Source organism: Typopeltis vanoorti, chromosome 18 (genome assembly GCF_054136105.1).
Source record: "Typopeltis vanoorti isolate ZY-2024b chromosome 18, IOZ_Tvanoo_1.0, whole genome shotgun sequence".
Taxonomy (NCBI): Eukaryota; Metazoa; Arthropoda; class Arachnida; order Uropygi; family Thelyphonidae; genus Typopeltis; species Typopeltis vanoorti.
The window spans coordinates 14,242,815-14,265,197 of NC_143566.1; the positions used below are offsets into that span (position 1 = coordinate 14,242,815).

A 22,383-nucleotide genomic window follows, 5' to 3' on the forward strand; every position below is an offset into this window, starting at 1 on the left:
ACATTCATAGTCGATATGCTTAGGTTTCATTCAGATATATCATGTAGTCTGTGATTATGCATCATTATGGAATAAAGACTTCATTCCACATATACATCACTCATAGCAGTATCTACATACACTATTTAAAACATCAGAGAATACAGGTGTTATGTGGTCTTTCAGCTGAACAATGCCCTTCTTAGTGTAGTGCACTTTGCCTTTCACATAATTCCAAAAAAAAATCTAGTTAAATAAACTTAGATGATTTCATTGCACCTAGTCATTAAGGGAGGAGCAGGCATTGCAAGACCAGAGAAGAGCCTCGTCATGCTGGTATACATGGATAGGATGGGATGGCAGTTTCTCTAATTATAATGCAACAAACAGCTGAAACTTTTCACATTTCTCTGTAAAGAAAGGCTTGATAAAATCCTGTTAAGCATAAAGACTTCACCACACTTTTGGAATGTTTCTTTCAACTTCAGGTGAGATGCAGCTTTCTCAGATGTGACAGCTTTATTTAATAACTTGTCTACATAAAATGTTGCTGTTGAAGAATATTTAGGCACTCCAGATTGTGATTTAAACTGTCCATCATGTGTGCAGCATAATTTTTTCTACTAGTGTGATGAATGGACTTCCTTGGAAAGCACCATGTATTCATTCAGCAGCCTTGTCTGATTTCTAGGCTTTCCTTTACTTTACTATTTAAGAATACTACTAGTTTCCTCAAATTGCTTCATCTTTATCAACCTTCATTAATATTTTAGGCTGAAGGTGCCTTGCTACCCATTGTACAGAAATGTCACTGTACTAGGGTTAGTGACCTCAAATTACCCATAGTACATATTTCACTTCCTCTTGTGAAGTCATTATAATTCATTCTGAAACACATTACCCACCAATTACAAACATACCATTTCCAATATAACACTTGAATTTTCCATAGTTCATAGTGGAAAATGCATTCCTTTACATCAGTCTTGTGGTAATTGTAGCAGTTTCCTCTTACCCTGATGAAGCCACCAGATATTTGATATCAAAATTGTTACTATTATTTTTATTATTTTATTGCAAAAATAAAGCTACAGTAATCTACCATCTACATGCCTTTCAATTATCAGAACTTGCCATTTTGATAATTCAAGGGTTGGATAAACAGTAGATTACTATAATTTCATTTCTGATTATGGTTAATGCTTTTTGCCTGAATTCGTCTTAAATTTTATTCACAAGTACAATGCTGTGCTACTAGTCTTGACCACTTTCCTCTGTCTTGATCCCCATGGCCAGAGTTATACATAAGCTAGCCAAGCTAAACTTAAAAGTTGTAGCTTGGCTTGCTTATGTTGTGCCTTTAGGGAAGCTGTTCCAAAGAACAGAAGTAGGTGAAATGAAAGAGAAGTTGATTTGGTAAGTTTAAAGCTGGATAGTTAATGGATGTTGACTAGCAGCTCATGTTTTTACAATCTTCGAAAAAAAAAAAGTGGAGAGATGATGATGGACAGATCATCAAAATGTTGTCCATGAAGACAATATTCTCTCTATAAAAGAAGAGACATAAGCTGGAAATAAAATGTGTGGAGGGAGAGAGGGAGCATCAATTATCAGATTACCTTCTGGGTAGTGTGAAATAGTCTTAGCAGATCTGGGATTTATACGTGTTAGTAGAGTACACATAGTTTTTTTGAGGCTGCAGAAGCTATGGCTGAAATGTGCTTGTAACATGAAGTAAGTCAGCCTCATGAAGAAAAATCTGATCGTGGGCTTCTGAGATAAAAACTACCTAAGTCCAAAAAAAACTTAATTAGTAGTTTCACACTTCTCTACTAGTTTATTATACTTTCTTCAGTAGAGTCTGTAAAATATCAATTAAATGATAAGAGACCTTTAACTGTGTCAAAGCTAGAATTTAATTATGTTTCAAAACATAATTTGTTCCAGGTGTATTCTTGATGAACAATGACCAGACTGCATATAAGATGTCATCCCTTGGTTTTTATTGCATTGGGTTAGATGTGTGGAGCATTTCTGAAGCCATATTGAATTTTCTGACAAAACAGTTATGGTCCATGTATGTCATATCTGTTTTCTGCCATAGTATATAATGACCTTCTCTGGTACTATGATAAGCTTTTTTGTTTGTTTTTTTACATAAACTCACCTCAGTTTATAAAACCAGTGGTTTACAAAATTCACTGTTCATGTAGCTTACAAATGCTACACAACATACAAATATATGTTGTGTAGGACAGTCTGAGATTCACATAAGATGGCATAAGTTCCCATCCACACTGGAAATTTTTGAAGGAGGTTGACATTTTTGCCATTGAAAGATCCATTTAAGCTATAATTCAGATAGAGAAATGATTGTAAAAATACTGCTAAATAATATCTGCTTAGCTTCAGATGGTTTGTGCAAATGGTGGTTTGGGGGGTCTATGCCACAATTTCAGGCTTTCATAGGAAAGCTTAACTGCTATTTGCTAGCAATATTTTTGAAAAATGTTGATTTCTTATAATGCACATGAGAAGTGGATAAGATTGCTTGGTCCATTGAAATACCTTGTTTTTAAACTAATTTTATATTTCATCTTTTAAAGCAATGGAATTTTTTTTTTATTTGCATAAATTTCTATAACCTTGTTATTCTTTTCTCCTTCCTTTAGGCTGCAGTTTACAGGAGTGGATATAGTAGATTCACTCCCTACTAAATGTACTTTTATCAGAAGATTTTCAAGATGGAGAACTTTTATGATGATTTCCTAAATCATCATTTGAAGGTATAATGGACTGCACAGCACAAAAAAGGGGGCTATCAGTGCCGTTTGGAAATACTCGCACATTCTTTCAACAGTTTTTATTTATTCTTACATCAGGGGTAAAAGGAGAAATGCTGTTGTCGATAGCAGTATAAGTTACAACTTTACCTATTTTCACACAAAGCAATGGTACGGTACCAAATCCTTTAGATGTTCCTTGCATCCAAACTTCATGACATACAAGCCTTCTAGTCACGGTGGTTTGATTCAGTTCTTCATTTCTGTTGGTAATTTTAACCATGTCATTTTTACTAAGCCCTATAATGATTCATGCTTCATTACATTGTATATAAACACACCAACACCTACTTAGAGATGTGTAGTGAAAATTTTGTCATTTGGAAAAACACACTGTATATCATGCTTTTAAATTTGTTTATGATGTTGACTTTTTTTTCAAATAAAAAGAAAAATCGTAACATACTCCTGTTTGAAATTTCGCAAATGAAAATAGCAATTTCCCATCAAAGGATGATAATTTGTGTGTGTGTGTGTGTGAGAGAGAGAGAGAGATCGTTCCCATAAGGATTCATTTGTGTACATTTATCACAATGTATTATAAACTTGCAGATTGCAGAAAGGCAAAGCAATGTATTTATTACAAAATTATAGAAATCTGTTCATTTTAACATTTTTGTTGTAACTGTCTGATATATATATATATATTAGTCATAATTTTTATAAACAGGGTCAGTATGAGGTTATCAAAAACTGCTGATTTCATACTCTGCCTCACCCCTTCCCTTTTTCACATTTAAAGAGCAAGTTTATTTTGGTGAGATTTAACATGTCATAAACCAAGGAATCTCATATAGTAGCTACAGTGATTTGTTACTTATCATTGATCTTCATTTGTGATTCTGTATCCAGCTGGGGTCCCTGGAACATGGCAGCTGAGTGCATGCAGCTATGAACTTGAATGCTCATGTGGAATGTTAGAGTAGCATGACATAGCTACTCCAGTTTGTGAAGTTGATAGTCCAGTCCTCTGTCGATAGCTGTATTAAGTAGACTTGTACATGTAGTTGTTTATTACAAATAGTATTATACTGCTCGTGCATATAAAAAGTGGACATTTTTAACACTTTCGTGTTATGAACTAAAGTGTTCATATTTTACACTGAGCTACAGGTAAGGTTTGTATAAGTATTAAGTTCAGAATCTTTTCTACATTTGTAGGAAATGAATGTTTCTGTAAAGTATTACTGTGTTGTCGTTATGTAGCATTTAAGGCAGTGAAAAATTAAACCACTATTTAATGAATAAAAAGATCATGAATACACTTTAAAAACAAAAAAAAAAGCTAAAGCCCTTGAACTAAGAAAATATTTTGGTTAAAATTTTGCTTTTATCTCAGTGAACTTCCTTCAAAATGCTTATTTTGCGATTAATTTCTTATTTCAAAGGCTAAGGTGTAAATTTCTATGGCTTTGTTTAGTTCTCTTCCTTCTGTCTCTTTTCTTCCCTAAAGTTTCATTATTAAAGCTGCTTCACGTCATTGTTGCTTGTCTTTACGTAGCAATACGAGTCTTGTTTTAGTTTATAATGAGTGTTTATTTTCATGTTGCAAAATGCTGCATTTTGTGCATTCTTTGCATGTGCAACAACTGCACTGTAATATTTATTCACTCTACAGCAGTGATGAAATTTGCCTTTGTAACATTATGTAAGAATCTCCTATTTACATAAGTATGTAGAACAAGTGTACTTGAATTTTTAATGCTAATGATGCTGTCAGATTAAAAATGTCCAACTAAAGCATTTGTAGTCATTGCATGAATTTGTAAATGTTTCCTAACATGCAAAGAGAATCTATTCCTTACTATTACATTTAACACAAATTTCTTAACTGATTCTTTCAGAAAAATTTTAATTTCATTTACAAATTGGAGGGGGGGAAAAGTGCATGCATATTATTACAAAATATTTTTTATTTGTGTTATCAGGATTATTTGCATGATACTGTTTTAATTTTGTAATGAATTAATGCTTCACATAGGGCTTTCTTCTGTATCTACACTGATGACTATTTGCATTTTCAGAAGTCCAGCATCTGTCAAAATTATGTAATTTAGTTCTATCATTATAATTAAGAAATAGTAGTTTAACAACAGAAATATTTTGAAAGTAAAGTTCTATCTGTGGTGAGCATATTTCCTGGGGAAAAATAAAGGACAATCCTAAAATCTTTCTATCAAAACAGTTTTTGATTAATTTGGAAGTGCAATATTTGCAATATGCTATACAAAATGATAACAGTAATTTAGGATGTATGGTCACCATAGCTATATAACATACAAAATAATTTACTACCTTTAGATATTGTGATAAATACATGGCCGAGTTAAATAACACTGATGAAATATTAGAATTGTCAGTATCATATTTTCATGTGACCTTTCTTTTGATTTGATACACTTGTTCTTTCAAATTTCTCCAAAACACAGATTTAACTTAACCTTGTTAACCTGAATCTGCCAGATGTGCCAAATAATGTAAAGAATATTAGGATTTTTTCAACTGAAAGTAAATTAGATCCAATCTCCCCCCCATTCCTGCAAAATGATGTGTAGGAGGAAGAACAAGGTGAAATGACAGAGCCTTGGGGTACACCAGCCATGATTGAAAAATCTGATGAAGGAAATCATCCATCATGACTGCAATGAATGACTAGAGAGGAAGTTGGCAATCCATTCATTCACAAAGGGAAAGATAAACCATAAGACTGTAGCTTGGTAAGAAGGCTACGATGCCAGACTTCAAATGTTTTGGAAATTTCAAGAGTAAGGTTAGAGCAATAAGATGATAGTTTGATGGGAACAGTCTGGATAAAAGCTTGCTTCCAATTTTTGGATAGATGCCAGATGAGTATGACAGTTTGAAGAGACAATACAAGATGCATGCAAGTTCTGGAGCACAAGTCTATAGCACAGCTGGAGTAATACCATACCATTAGAGCCAAGTGACTTATTGATATCAAGGCTCCTGAGTATTTTTCTGACATCCTGTTGAAATTTCAAAACAGGCATGGATAGTTTATGGAAGGGGGGGGGGATTTGTCATGTCTTTAAGGGGTGTTAGCCAGGTGGAAACATAAAAGGACAAGTTGCATCCCCCAGCTTTCGTGATGATTTGTGCTCTGTTGTAATGCCACGGGATATGAGGCTGAGAAGGACAGTCTGTAGAAAAGGAATATTGAGACAGAGCTAATTAAATGCCTATTCACTCAGTCTATGCAAGTCCTTTTCTAAAGCCACAACATCTGCTTTATTCCTCATAACTCTCCTATAGTGTCGAAGCATAACAGGATAATGACAGCTAAAGAATCATTCTTCAGAAATAAAATATGAGAGATTCAGTGTGTTACTTACTGAAAATGAGAGATTTATGGCTGGTGAGGAATTGCTATTGAGAATGAAGAGACAGGAGTGAATAAAATACAAATGATTCGATTGCAAATTGGAAAAAGGATAACGGGGGGGATAGTTATATTGAAGAGAAACAAAAAAGGTGTACTTGATGTGGAACCTTTTACAGGACAAACCATGAGACTGAGCTACTTAAGAATCAAGTGGCAAACCAGAAAAGAGGAAGAGTAAGGAGACAATATTTAAGTCCAAGATCAAAGGAAGGCTTGACGTTAGACTGCAAAGAGTGAAAGTGTTAATCTTGGCAGGACTGAATGATTTAAAAAGGTGAAAGTACGGAAGGAGAGCATGTGAAAAAGTTATGGCAATATAGTTTAAGTCTATTGCTGAAGTCAATTAAGAAAGCCTATGATTGCAAATGAGGAATAATGCAGTTTTAAAATGGAAGCAGACACCCTTGAGGTGAATGAGAATGAAAAAAGACCAAAGAATGCTGATTGCAATTTCTCAGGGGCAGTCATTACAAGATACAAGAACACATGTAAGCTAAAGAGGATATTGCTGATGCTTGTAGCATCAGCTACACAGGTGCAGAGTTATCGATGCTGTTAGTTGATCTTGGCCAAAAGTTATAAGCATTGGTGGGCAGAAAGAACTTTAGTTACAGAGATATAATATTCTCATCAGCTGAAATAAGCACAGCCCTTAATGTTTAATTGTGTAAAAAGTAAAAATCATTAACTGTTGTCTATTACAAATTTATCCTCCCTTTAAATTATGCTGAGTTGAATTTCACATTTTCTAATGGTTAATTAATCTATACACAGACAAACACTATGTATGCATGCAATGATGGTAGAATGTAGAATCTGTGTTCTCACATTATGTAAATGCATGTTGTAACAAATTTATTTTTTGTATTGTAATGCAGCTGCATGGAGTCTATAAAAGTTGTACTTTCTTGAATCAAGAACACGATAGCTTACTTATAGTAAACCCACTAAATTCACCCATCCCATTCCAAAAAATGAAAAGATACGAAACATTTCTTTATTAATGCAATAAATTTACTAATATTGTTATGTATGCGCTTATGGGATGATATTTATATTGCCAACACATGCATTTTTGGTGCTATAGCAACTCACACATAGCCTGTGATCTTTGTAATGTCTCAATAATTGCATAATTACAGATTTCACTTTGAAAACATTGCTATACAGATAAGCATTATGGACTGTAACTTACAAAGGCTCCATTGCTATCTAAAACTGTGACCACTGCAGAAAACCACTCCCAATATATTAATTGGTCTGGTCTGATACCTCTATCTTGGAGAAACTTTTAAGCTAGTTCAACTCAAGATTGGATAAATAGAGTAAATTACAAATTAGTATCTGGTTCATGCTATAAACCAATTGCAAAAAAATGTGAACTTTTTTTTTGAATGATTTTAACTCCTTATGACTTGCATGTAGCCAGTTCTTACTCAGTATATTTAGTATTGTTTTGAATTTTTACACGCAAATGTTATATGTAATGGAGGCTCAGATCCCTGACCTGACCTGTACAAGCAAACAGTGCAGCTTCTTCCCTCTAAAGCAGTGTTTCTCAACGTGAGGTGTGCGCCCCACAGGGGGCAATTAGAAAATGATGTTGCATTCATCACCTCATCACTGATATATTCAAAACACTCACCATTGTCGGCAAGGAGGGCATCAAAATCTTTGAAGTGTTGAGTAGCATGATCCAAAAAACGTTGGGAAATACTGCTCTAAAAGGGAAGAACATACATGGTGCTATCCAAAAGTTTGACCATATAAAAAAAATCCCTCATCTTCTAGTTGCTACCATTTCCTTCAAAGTAGTTCCTTCAGACTACAGCATATGATCTTTAATTTATAGATAGTATAACTAAGTGAAAAAACTTCAACAAATTTCTCGAATCCAGAGTAATATAATAATGTGTGACACCTTTTGGCAACTCATATATGAAAATATGACTTGTGCATTACTTCAACCTTAGTATCATCTTTGGGTCTGGCTCTCAATGAAGGTAGAAACCAGTCTGGGTAGTGACCCTTCCCATAATGCATAGCATTATACATGTCTGCAAGGAGATGTGCTTTGCATTATGGGATACTAAGGCAAGTGATGTGAAGTCTTAGCTTCCTTATACGAGTTTTCCCAGTCCTGAAAATACTTCAGGCACTTGGATAAAGGATTAAACCAAGTATATGGGGAGGGAAAAGAGAAAATTCTAGAACAAGACCAAATAGATTGCATATCTAATTATAAGAATAGGCTAGGTTGTAATTTATCCTGTCTATACACAAATGCCAGGGGCATTAGAAACAAACGGGTTGAGTTTGTTGCTTTATTGAATACGATGTAGCCTAAGATTGTTGGCATTAGTGAAACCTGGCTATCAGAATCAGATAGGTAAGTGGGATCGAGTGTAACGGATATACTATTTTTAGAAATGACAGAAGAGATAGGAGAGGAGGATGCTACCAATGATATCAAATGACTTAAGTCCAGTTAGGGTAGAAATACAAGAAAACAATGATGGTAACAATGTCCCATGTAGTGATGAGTTTGAGTCTATGTGGTGTAAAGTGGAGGTTAACAGAATGAGATAAATGGTGGGGTGTTGCCAGACCTGGCGGCTCAGTTGTAGGGGAAGAAGAAACGCATCGCCAATTTAGCCCTATGGATACCAAGCGAATGATCATTATGGGTGACTTTAATTTTCCAAACATTGATTGGGTAGAAGTGAAATCTCATGATAAGAAAGAACAGGAATTTATTGAATTGTTGCAAGACAACTTTCTCAAGCAGCATGTGAAAGAAGGAACTAGAGGTCAAAGAGTGTTGGATTTGCTCATAGCTTCAGAAGGGATCGCTATCAAGAATAATAATTTTACCACCAATTGGCAACAGTGATCATGTGGTTCTTTCTTGGGAAGTATCTGCTTGTATTGAAGCTCCGATTAAAACAGGTTACATGCTGAACTACAAAGCAGGAAATTGTGATCAACTTAGAAGAATACTATCTTTGGTCCCATGGTATCAGTTACTGAATGGAAAAAATGTCAGCAATGCATGGCAATCTTTGAAAAAGTGCTTGAATGAGGCTGTATCTCTGGTGTTCGAAGAATAAATAGGTTGGGAGTGAAATGGATGTGCAGCCTTATTAAGCAAGAGATCCAGAAGAAGATGATGTGGAAAGAATATCATGAGAATAAGAGTGAGAGAAGTTATGAAATATATATGTATAAAGCTCAGGCCAGAAAAGTAACGAGTATTGTGAGAAAACCAAAACGGAGTATGAAAAGAAATTGGCCATGTAAGTTAAAATCAATCCAAAAGAATTTTATCGTTATGCTGCAAGCAAAAGAAAGAATGAATGTGGAAGAATAACTTTATTGAATGCAGATGGTACATGAGTGTCGGAAGGTAAGGAGATTGTTCAAGTTAATGAGTGCTCAACTTTGCTAAGATATATCAACCAGGTGTATGTAGCATGGTGCACAGTGTAACTGCTACGTTGGATGAAGAGTTAGAGGTTCATGAAAATGAGGTTGAAGAGCTCTTGGATAACCTAGATAAGAATTTGCCAATAGGAACAGATGGAATGTCAGCCCGTTTGCTAAAGGAATGTTCAGCTAAATTGGCTAGGCCTTTCACACATTTGTATAACTTGAGTATCAGCTCAGGAATGGAAGGAATGTATGATAGTTCCATTGCACAAGGGTGGTGCAAAAACTGATGTGTCTAACTACTGACCTATTAGTATCTCTGGTGTGGTAGTGAAGATTTTAGGGAAGTTGGTAAGAACTCGCATACAGAAATGGGAAGATAAGCATTCTATACTCTGCAGAGAACAGCATGGGTTTACTAAAGGAAGGTCATGTTTTAGCAATTTGCTCATATTTTATAACAATGTTATGGCTGAGTTGGATAAAGGGAATGGATACAATATGATAATGTTGGATTTTTCTAAGGCATTTGATAGGATACCACACGACAGGCTGTTGCGTAAACTGGAGAATATGGGATTGGAATATAATCTATTGACTTGGATCAGGGAATGGTTGACAGACAGATATCAAAAAGTGGTGTACCTCAGGATTCAGTCCTTGGGCCATTATTGTTCAATTAGATGGGCGATTGTTTGCTGATGATGCGAAGATAGGCATAGCAATCAGGGATGCTACTGATATTCAGCAATTACAAAATTATTTTAATAGACTGGAAATCTGAGTAAATGAAAATGGCTATCAGTTTAATGTTAGTAAGTGTAAAGTTATGCACTTTGGTGTGATTCGAGTTCCAGCGGCATATTATATTAGCAGGGTTATGCTACAAGAAACTGAAGAGGCAAGGGATCTTGGTGTATTGGTGGATAAGAATATAAAGTTCAAAGGTCACATAGCAAAAGTTGCAAATACAACTCAGGGGATAATTGCTATGTTGAAGCAAACCTTGACATGTAAGGATAAAGTAATTTTGCCTCTTTATAAGGTTTTGATAAGACCACACCTGGATTACTATGCACAGATTTGGGTTCCAAGAAGAGTTACAAAGATTGCATGTATGTGGATTGCAGACGCTGGTTAACAGGAGAAAGAGGGGTGATATGATAGAGGTCTATAAACTTTTGAATAGATGTTATAGCATTTCAAATGATGAAATTTTTCATTATATGGAAAGCAGGGAGAGAACACGGGGGGGGGGGGCATCCATGGAATTTAAGGTTTTTCTCCTAGAAAACAATGAGTGAGTGGAATAATTTGCCCTTAGGGTTAGTGAGTGCATCTAGTGTAAATGAATTTAAGGGAAGGTATGATAGCTGGGTTGGGTAATTTACAGCCTCCCTCGATGAGTCCCTGACTCCCTGGAGGTCTCAGATAATAATAATATACTTTCTTGTATCTTTAATTTATAGGTAGCATATGATCCTGGCAAGTGTTCCATGAGATCCTGGAAGTCCTCAAGTGCAACTATGTTGAGCAACTCCTACAATTCTACTTGGATCTCCTCAACATGTCAAAGTGATACTCTTTTAGCTGGAATTTCATCTTGGGGAAAAAAAGAAAAGTCACAGAGGTTGAGGTCAGGAAAATGGTGGATGACTGTCGTGTTTTTGAAAACTATGAACAATGAAACAAGTGATGTGACATGGCAACAAGTCACAGTAGAGAACCCAGTCATTGTTCTTCCAGTTGTCTGGATGTTTGCACCAAATGCTCTCCTTTAGCTGCTTCAAAACCTCACAGTAAAACTTCCCATTGACAGTTTGGCCAGAGGGAAGGAATTCCTTATGGACAGCGCCTTGGATGTCAAAAAAAAAAAAAAATCAATATTCAATTGACGTTGCTGTGAACTTGATGCGCTTTTTTTGAGCCATGGTGAATTTGGCGACTTCTACAATGACTGCTGCTTTGTCTCAGGCCATAACTGTGAAGCAAAACATGATGCAGATTCTTTGCTCCTTAAAATCTGCCATTTCAGTTGGAAAAGGAAGTCACTAAAACACGACATTACAAAAATGCATGTAACCCAAGAACACAGTCTCTCTGCTTGCTGGCATACTGATTCACAAAGGGTACTACTACTTTTCCCTTATATAGCGGTAAGAAGCATACTGAAGCAACCGGTTTGCACACACTATTCAAATTCCCTGAACTTTTGAGCAGAACTTCGTATGGATGATTCTATACCAGACGAAATGCTTTTATAGAACAATAATAAAAATTCATTTATAAAATATATACTTACTAATAAGTAACACTAAAAAATAATCAGTTTAAAAAATATAAAATAACTGAAGCGTGTCTTAATTAGATCCCATTCATTTCAACAGTGAGTCATTTAAAATTAAATGTTTCAGCCAATTCATGTTTTTTTTCCTATGGTGAAAAGAGATGCTTTTCTGCTTATTTATCTTTTCAAGTTATTGTAAACTGGAACTTTATTCCATTCCGTAATAATTAATTCAGTAATAACTGATATTTATTTATCGTGCATTCATCTTTCAGCTTGAGGCTTTTATTGGCTAAGTATTACACTAAATTACTATTTTGTTATTCATTAGATATTGAAACTAATACTTATTTTTAGAATACCCTGACATTAATAAACAAAATAAATCCTCTTCATTTAATTCCAAAAGAGAGGTAGGTAGCCTCTCTATATACGCTAGATATGAGTACAGTTGTGTGCTGCATTCTCATGTCCCTGAATTTTTCGAGTATCAATAAAATCAAAAATATGAACATTAATTACAATAAATAAATACTTCATATATATACATTCATGTGGCATTTCTGCATGAACAAACAAATGTGTGCATTTGTTTGTTCAGGCAGACAAGCATTTCAATGATTCACATTACAGAGAGTGATCGTAGAAAAAACATTTGAGATTTTCGAATCACAAGATTCAAATTTCGAGAACAATGGAAAAGTTGCTACAGATTTAAAACTTTATCAGGTAGCCACACCTTCCCCCCCCCCCCTACTGTACACTACACCAATCCTTCTGTCACAAGATGACAGATTATAGGTGTACCAAACCTAGAATCAAATTCTCTTTTCTTCTCTGGCTTAAAATGTCCTTGGTGCATTCATTTGTCTTCTTGAGGACCTCAATATCTACAACCTGGCTGCTCCCTTTCCAGATTTACTGATCAAACTGGAAAAGATGTCAAGGTGTTTACTGTTACAATAATTCCTATACATAAATGACCTTTACTCGCTTATCTTAATCTTATAATTTTGCTAAGAATGGTACACTCCATTCATCTTCCATAACTAATGCCATTAACACTGATCTTTCTAACATTCTCCACTGGATGAAGGCAAAACAGAATTATTCCTCATAAGACAGATCTTACTTCATCTTTCATCAGACTTCTCCTGTTGAGCTGACTCTTTATAAGCACCCATAGCACAAAAAATACATCATATCGATAGCTTCCACAGCCTCCAAAAAGTTCAATCTTTTGATTGTTCCACTTAGAGACAACATACTCAGACATTCCTCTGTGATTTAATTAGGAAAAAGTAGAATTTTGCAACCCCATAGTAAACTGTAAACAAACCTCTCAGTATTGGGGGGGGGGGGGCAGGTCAGTAGTCTGAAAGTAGATGTTTTCAAACTAGAGTGAGAAAACCCATTAATATAATTTTTTTTTTTTTTTTTTGCCCGAGAAAAAGAGGACCCAAATTTAACATGCTAGGTGAAAATTTTTTTCAAAATAAAACAAACTTTTTAAGTATAATATCATAATTTTTAGAAGACATAAATGTCTCGAGCAAATTTATTTTATATGCATGCACTAATCCTGTACAGATCCAACCAACCTTAGAATACTTTTCTCATCTTTGAGGGGTTCACTGAAAACCTCTCTACAAGTATTATGTTATCTAGAAGAGAATTCAGTTAACAGATGATTCACTCCAACAACCTTCTCATAGACATTCTGTATTTTTATGGGTATCGTCTGCTGTGAATGGGCTTTCATTATTCTTCCTCATCTCCAAATTCCTGATATGAATACTATCATACTGTCTACATCATCAGGAGAGGGGATAGCTAGTAAAAAAAAAGGGGGGGGAAGATCACATCATTATTTGTTTGCTGTTGACAATTTTCCTCCAAATTAATCTGTTATCTGTCAGGACTCCACTATTATCAAATCTTATAGTGCATCCTAAGGAATTTCTTAATCAACTTAGCCTTACATCCTTATTTTAAAGCTGGTTTTGAATACCTGTATATAGCTAGTTTAGTGTTTTCAATATTTTTTTTCTTATTATTATCTCATCTTCTTTATACCCTCTTTTACCTTGCAGTGTCCAGGGTCCATTGATCATATTGAACATTCTTATTATTATTATGTATAAATTTAATCAACTGGCATGCTACCATACCAGATTTGCTAATTCTGTTGTCCATTTCCATATTTAATTTGCCACCTGCACTAAAAATTGTGGCTAAATAGCTGAAATGTTTTACTTGTTGTAACATCATATTCATAATGTATCCATAGAGATGACAAATAACAGTGGAGATAATATGAACCTTTGTCTCACACCTGCTTAAACATCATACCATCTTTCTATACCTCCTTAAATTTTAAATGCAGACTTACAATTCAAATATAGACTATGCATTGCTCAGTTGTTCCATTATATTGTAATGGGCTATTGAAGAGAAAATCTGATCTCTTCTTGTTCTTTCAAACTTCTCTTCCACAAATTTTCTTAGTTTTTACTGAATTATGTTTGCATAAATATTGCCAGAGAACTCTATAATTCTCACATTGTTTTCTCTTTTATAGATAGGTACTATGAGAGTTCTACTCCAATCATCTGCAATTTGACCAGGCCATCTGAATTGCACAGTGTGGGCACTAAAACTTTTATACCTCCATATTTGAGCATTTCTTGTTTAATACCATCTACAACAGGTGCCTTTGCACATTTCAAGTTTTTAATAGCTTTTTTTTACCCTAACTAATGATATGTACTCCTGATTGCATTCCTCTTGAAGGTTTTCCTTCTACCATGTGCTCACTGCTTGTTTCATTTAGCAGTCTTTCAAAGTAATTACTACATGCATCTATCTCTGTCCTGTCTTCAAATTTACCTTAGCTGTCTTATATTTTTCTCTGTATTCTTCCAGATACTTGCAATATGCTTTCTTCTTTGCTTTAACTTCCTGAGTCCACTTTGGGGTATGCCAATGAATTTCCAAGGTTTCATTTGTGTTTTCAAACTCTTTAATTTTTTTTTAAAATAATAATTGCGTATTTAAGTATATCTACTTTTATGAATTTTAACACTTTCTCACACATTTTTCAATATGATATTCAATTTTATTCTGCTCAAAACTGCCCAACATGAAGTCAATGGGACTTTCTTATTTCTTGTGTCTTCTCTCCATGTGAATTTGTGCACATCTTTATATTCAAAGATAGTGTTAGTAATGACTAGTCCATATCCCAAACAGAAATCCAGAAAGTACTTCCATTATAGCTTTGCTTTTTTTTTTCCAAAATTTCCCAGACCACATGTTTGGTAATCATTTCCTACTCTGATGCTCAGATCTCCAACACCTTAGGACTACCTTTTCATTTTTCTTTATGTCAGCTGCCTTCTTTAATGCCTTAAAAAATTCCTTCATTAGCAGAACCATAGATACAAATAAATATTGTCCAGTGCCCCAATCTGATATTTTCCCACATCACTCTGCTTGATACTGTCTACCATTCAAGAAGATTATCTTCATATTTAGTTTTGATTACTCCTTCTTTTCCCTGATCATTAATGCCTGAATCTAACACTTGTATTTGCTACTTGAGAAAATCTCACCCTGTTTTTGTCATCTTTGTTCGATAACACCTATAATGTTTTTTAAATATCTGACTGCACATGAAAGGCCACATGACCTGTAGCACATTAGTGCTGTCTGTGGGCAAGAGGAATAGAAGAAAGGCATCTGTTCACATTTTGCTTGAACAGCTGAGTGTTGTAATCTCTGGGGAGGGCAGAGTGGGCGGAACTGTTCTAAAGGACAGAAGTAGAATAGAATGAAAGAGGAGGCAGTGAAGTTGGTTTGTGAGTTTCAAGATGGACTGTAAAAGGGTGTTGATTAGCAGTGGCTCTTGTTTTAATGATTTTGGAGGAGAGTAGAGGAATAACAGTAGCCAATTCAGCAGTAATCACTGTCTGGATTGCCCTCCTCTAGACAGAATCGAGCAATCTTAGAGAGGATTCTGGTGCACCACCCCAAATATGGGAGCAATATTCCATGGCTGGGCAGATCTCGGCTTTGTATAAAGTCAGCTGCTGTGAAGGTGTGAAAAAGCACACCAAATTTTTGGCAGCTGCAGAAGCTACAGTTGAAATGTGGTTGTACCAGGAAAGATCGGAAGTATAGGTCAGTCCAAAAAGAGAAATCTGATCGTGCTCAGTATTACTGAAGGTAAGGGAGAGGGATGCGAGAGATCAGCTATTTAAGTGGCATTGAAGTTTACAAGGTTGTCCTTGGCTGACAGATACAGATAGGAAATATGAGCTCAGGTCACTGGTCATGGTAGATCTTAAGGATTCTAATACTTCAGCACTACAAAGTTTGTCAAATGAAAAGGAGGAATGGAGTGTACTGTTGTCAGAAAGTTGTGGATAGGATTGGAAATCTGAGCGCAGGTCATTTAAGAGGGAGAGAGTGGATGAAAGAACTGTCCACCATGACATAGTGAGCTGTCAGTGAGAAAGTTGGCGATCCAGTTGCAGGGTGAGGAAGGCAGACCATAAGCTGGCAGTTTGTTAAGTAGACCCCTGCGCCAAACCCCTTTGAAATGTTGAGGGTAACCATAAGACTTTCTCCATGGCTTGAGCCCAGTGGGGAGTGGTGGAATCCATACTGCTGGTCACTGATTAGTTGGTATGATTCTAGGTGGTTCAAGAGTTGGTTGTTGATGACCTTCTCTATAGCTTTAGAGAAAACAGAAGTGAGAGCAATTGGATGGTAGAACATTGGTTGACTTTTATCACTTTCTTTGGGAGGGATGGGTTGAATATGGACTTGTTTCCATGTTGTAGGGTAGATGCCAGTTGAATAGGATGGATTGAAGAGGCGATACAGGATAGGTGTCAGTTCTGGGGCATCCCACATATTGTGTTTCTTAACACAACATGTGGGATACCATCAGGATCAGATGCCTTGTTTGTGTCTGGGTTATTTAAGATTCTTTGGATGACTATGGGCAACATGGGAGCTGTTCTTGGTAGAGTGGAGGAACTTTTGCCCAGTCATCAATGCAGGAATTGGAAGAGAAAAGTGATGCCCGTAAGTTGGCCTCGTCTTTAGGCGAAGTAACTGCAGTACCATTCAGATGTGAGAGTGGTGGAAACTTGGGCAGAAGGGAGCGACTGCCACTTAGGCAGAGGTGAGTTTGTGGCATTTGGCTCTTTCAAAGTCTGGACTTGGACTTAGTGTCAATCTGGTACTTCTGTTACTTCCCTTTTTTCCCCTCAACTTCCCACTAAACCTATAAAAGCATGACTAGCTTCAGTTCAACATCCATTAATGTCCTCTTTTAATGGATTATTAATAATTTCTCCTTTTACAGTAAAAGAGGTTCCTTATCCTTAGAGCGCCTGTCCACATATATATATATAGAGAGAGAGAGAGAGAGAGAGAAAGACAATAAGAAGCAACAATATTTGTAAATAAAAATATATTTCCATCCTTGCAAATCACTTCAAGTAATCTAAGCAACAGAATTCTTCTGAGGGAAAGACTGTAGCAAATCTATCCATATACATCAGAGAACAAAAATTCCATACCTGAAATTTAGGCCATTATAGAATTTTACACTCAGTTTCTCACAACTCAGAGCACAGCTTCATCAGAAAATGTGGAGTCAAGTCAGCTGCATAAATGTCTTTTTCGCTTTATATAAAAGTATGCTCAGCCTCTGTTTATTCAGATTTTGAGTGCAATAACAATTATTTCAAAAATTCTCCTCACAATTGCTAATCAGCATCTCTTATTTTTATAGAAACTGTTAAACAAGTTTGCATTATCTGGATTTCCTTCTCAACTATGTAAATTTGTGTCTTGTTTACTGAAAGTATGCTGTACTGATTTTCAAAACAAAATATTTGTAACCTGTACTGATGATTCTCCAATTATTACAACAATGTGAGAATTCTTGTAGCAACATGTCACATTCTATATATAAATTGGATCAAAAATTGATGATCCTCCAAAATGCAATATTTGGATAAGAAGTATGTTTAAATATAAGTTTTAAGGCCTCTTAAAAATTCTATATCTCAGGTCTTCCTAACACTTTTTTTCCCAAGATAAACTGTCCAGCTATTGCTTAAAAATACACTGAACTACCTTAAAAACAAAACACATCTTCTTAAGAATGCCTTAGATTTTGCAGTTTCCCATGTGTATGTGGTGTTAATATGTATAAAGTAGAGTATAGTACTGCTGAAATATTTGCCTTACAGCAAAAAGTAGAAATGGCTTTCTTACCTTCACTCTCCTCCTCATGCAGAAACAGAAATCAGATGAAATAAGTTTGTATTATGCTTAAATTTAAAAAAAAAAAAAGAAAAAAAAAAGCCATAACCCTCAGCATAGGGAATTTCATGTAATCTTAAACAATAGTTTCTAAACTTTCTTCAAGTGTTTGTCCTCACTCAAATATTGCATTGGGCAGTTTGTGTAGAAACCTCGGCAATAAATATGAAAAGCTATGATAAGCTAATAAAATTTATTAATTTCATTAGTTTATAAACTAATGAAATTAATTAAACAGGTAGCTCTACTCTTTGCTAGCTGGGAAAGTTTAAAAATAATAATAATAATAATAATGATACTACATCTGTATGGCAGTGTTAGTTGGTGCTGGTGCTCCTTACCATTGTAGACTGTCCCAGAATATATATATATATAAGCACCCATGTGCATGTGTATACAGTCATAAAAATCAATTTTAAGAACTGAAAAGAATTAGTTATCTGGTAATTTGTATACAATTGAGTGGTTTCTGGGGGGGGGGGTAAAAAATCAAGTTTAAAAAGCAGAACTCAGATATATTAGATAGGAATTCTAGATATTATGGTTACACCAGTGACACTACTATGTTATTATATAGGTAAATGTTGAATTCTAAATATTTCAGCTGTTATGCAGTCTTCAAATCCATTAAGCATTTAATCTTTAAAGGTACCTACGGCATGACTATAAACAACAAATTACATGATAACCAGAGTAATTAACTTTATTTCATTAAAGTTAATTACTATGGTTATCATGTAATTTGTTGTTTAAGCATTTAGTTACAAAACTGCATTTCAGACTGTGGTGATGAGCACATCTATAAAATTATTAAAACATTAATTACATTAAATTCAAGCTCTGATAATTCAATAACTTTGGATTAAAGTTAGATTTTACCCACCAAATGAATATAATTTTGCGCAGTTTTCAGTTCATTTATTCAAATACAAATTGTGCATTACGTTATAATTAATGCAAAGTTTACAAAATTCTTTTGATCTCTACAGGAGGTCAGACTTTAGAAGTTTCAACATGCCAGCATAAACTAGTGGCATCGAATTTCAATTAAATATGCAATGTTCTTTTAGATATTCCACAAACCTTGTTGCATAGCACTAATGGTACATCCATGGTACAAATATGTGATAGGTTTACAGCCTTTCATGGGTTGGCATTCATGCATTGCTCATTTGCGAGAAAGATGACATAACTCAAAAAATGAAGTTTTTTGGGCTATCTGTATAAACTAAAGGGAAGCCTTGAGTTCTGTTTAATGGAAGAATTGCTACGAAAGAGCAGTGGTATCATTATTGCATTATCATGTTTCATTATGTTATTCTTTGCACCAATGTGTGATATATTTTAATATTAAGAAAATTTTAATGCCTGTATTAAATAAACATTAGGCAGGCATTAAAATTTTCTAATTTTTTATATATATATATCACACATTGGTGCAAAGAATGACATAATGAAACATGATAATGCAATAATGATACCACTGCTCTTTCGTGGCAATTCTTCCATTAAACAGAACTCAAGGCTTCCCTTTAGTTTGTACAGATAACTCAAAAAATGAAGTTTTTTTGGACTATGTCATCTTTCTCGCAAATGAGCAATGCATGAATGCCAACCCATGAAAGGCTGTAAACCTATCACACATTTGTACCATTAGTGCGATGCAACAAGGATATTTAACATTGCATATTTAATTGAAATTCGATGCCACTAGTTTATGCTGGCATGTTGAACCTTCTAAATTTGTAATCAACTTCTGAAGTCTGACCCCCTGTAGAGATCAAAAGAAATTAGAAAATTTTAATGCCTGCCTAATGTTTATTTAATACAGGCATTAAAATTAACTGTTGTAATAGATATGGTATGAACGTCAGCAATAAAAAGACAATGAATATGGGCAGAATCATTGAAAATGTCAAATGTGAACGGAGAACCTGTGGAACAAGTAAAACATTTCAGTTACTTAGACACAATTTTTAGTGAAGATGGTAAATTAAATATGGAAATAAACAACAGAATCAACAAAGGTGGTATGGGGAAGTCAACTGAATAAATTCATATGGAATAAGACAGAAATTAGTCAGAACACTTTTATTTATTTATTCGTATGGAGTTTCCTCCCTTTTTCTCCCCTGTCCCTATTGGGGCGAGTTGAGTCCCCCTCATGGGGGTTAAGTATTTATGGCTGTAGATCCGTGTGTTCATGGGGCCGGTTTGCCTGCTTGTGGGATGAAAAATGCCAGATTAACTGGCAGAAAAAAACCCTACTGCCTTTGCCCAAGACTGGCCAACTTGGCTATTGCTGAGGAAGATCCTCAAATTCCTCATGTCTTCGACGGGAATCGAACCTGGGACACTCCTTCCCCAGTCATATGGTTGTGAAGCGCACAGCCACTAGGCTAATCGCGCAGATAGCCAGAACACTAAATTAGCTGCATACAAGATTGTTCAAACCAGTTTTAACATATCGGTCTAAGAGCTGGGTCAGAAGTAAAACACTTGATCAAAGACTAGAGACCGCAGATATGAGTCCTGAGAAAGATTAGAGGCATGAACAGATGGCATCAATGGCAATATATTAAAAACAAGGGTATTAGGAAAGAACTTGACATTGTCAGCATCCAGGAATGCATTAGCAGAGCTAATCTGCTAATGCATTCCTGTCACTTAAACAGAATGGGCGAGGAAAAATTAGCAAAACAAGTGTTCTCTACCAGGTTGGCAGGGAAAAAAACGACCCAGAGGAAGACCAAGATATAGGTGGATTGATACGGTACAAAGTGCCTTAGACGATAGAAATATAAGATCTGATAATGTTGGAGTCTTGACAAGTAACAGATTGGAGGAAAATTGTAGATAGGAAATTAGTAATGATGTAAATTTTTCATGTAGTACTATCATATCCTGTACACTCCTTGAGGGTATATGGCAGGAATTTGATGATGATGATTAAAATTTTCTCTATTATTCAAATGTTACCATACATTTATTTATGATTTTTTTTTTACTGTTAAGAAGAGAAATGTAAGGCTGAAATATTTGCAAACAACTAAAGATACTTAAATGGTTTAAAAGAAGGGTAGGAGACCTAATTCTACTGAGTAGAAATCTACTCAATTTTCAAATTCCCCATGCTATGGAGAATTTGAGCAGGGCTTGAAAAATTGTTTGCTGGGCTCACCAGTCAAGCAGATATCTCACTCATCAGATGTTAGCCTGGGTGTACTCTTACCATGCCTGTTTACTATATCACAGCCAAATGTTTATTCCTGGATCTGGTCAGTGTATAAGCTTTTGTTAATATGTGACTAATTTTAATCCAGTATGACTGACTACCAGTGCTAATGTTTATCAGTTTTTTTTTTGCTCCTCAAACTTGAATCACAATAAAATAAAACTTAATTCTTTACTTATAACTGCATTAGAGCATTTCTTAATTTTAATTGGCTCTGAAACATTGTCAGATGGAGAATACCAGTGATGTTGTATGACACAACAGCAACTCAGAAAACATTTGAAAAGCAATTAGGTTAGAATCAATATAACAAAATATTTTGAGAAAATAAATTCTTTCTCAATTTTCTTGTTTAAATATCCAATATTAATGGTAAAATTTGCATATTCCATCACTAGATAAGAAATAAGCTAAAATATAAAAACCATTTACATCAAACAATCGGAATTACGTAAATAAAACTGGCGATTAAAAAACAAACCTTTTTTTTTTTTTAATTAGTCAACCAAAAATTCTCACTTGTCACAAAAGAGCAGATGAGTGCATTTTTCAAGCCCTGTTCATGTGTGAAAACATGACCACCTACCTAATAGCATGTTTGGCCTCCTTTGGCTGAGACAGCTGCTTACACCCATCTTAGCAGTGATTTCACTAGACCATGGAAGATGTTCTGAGGTATTCTGGACGATCTCAACAGAATAACATCCAGCAAAGGTCAGCAACCAAGTAGATGGTGTGTTCCACACATGATCCCACAAATGTTCAATGGGATTCATAGGCAACCAGTAAAAGCACATAGGATTCTTGGTATGCTCTACAAACTATACTCACACAATGTTGGATCTGGACTCTTCCAGCAAGA

The 22,383-nt window shown here is 35.1% G+C and overlaps 2 protein-coding genes across 11 annotated transcripts in view; one reads left to right on the forward strand and one right to left on the reverse strand.

Annotated features, from left to right (window-relative positions):
* LOC150096500 (RNA binding protein fox-1 homolog 3-like) overlaps positions 1 to 3,433 on the forward strand; it is a 247,540-nt gene extending 244,107 nt beyond the window's left edge. For all 4 annotated transcript variants that reach the window (XM_090408155.1, XM_090408157.1, XM_090408156.1 and 1 more), the window contains one exon: positions 2,652 to 3,433. In XM_090408155.1, the coding sequence (XP_090264281.1) occupies positions 2,652 to 2,696 (45 nt within the window). In that variant the 3' untranslated portion in view covers positions 2,697 to 3,433. The remainder of the gene's footprint in view (positions 1 to 2,651) is intronic.
* LOC150096501 (centromere protein X-like) overlaps positions 1 to 22,383 on the reverse strand; it is a 199,876-nt gene that overhangs the window by 44,669 nt on the left and 132,824 nt on the right. Inside the window, exon 6 of one of the 7 annotated variants that reach the window (XM_090408162.1) lies at positions 4,655 to 4,857. The exons of the other annotated variants lie outside the window; for them this stretch is intronic. Coding sequence (XP_090264288.1) covers positions 4,843 to 4,857 — 15 coding nt within the window. The 3' untranslated portion in view covers positions 4,655 to 4,842. Of the gene's footprint in view, positions 1 to 4,654; positions 4,858 to 22,383 lie in introns of those variants that run through there. 7 annotated transcript variants of the gene reach the window in all.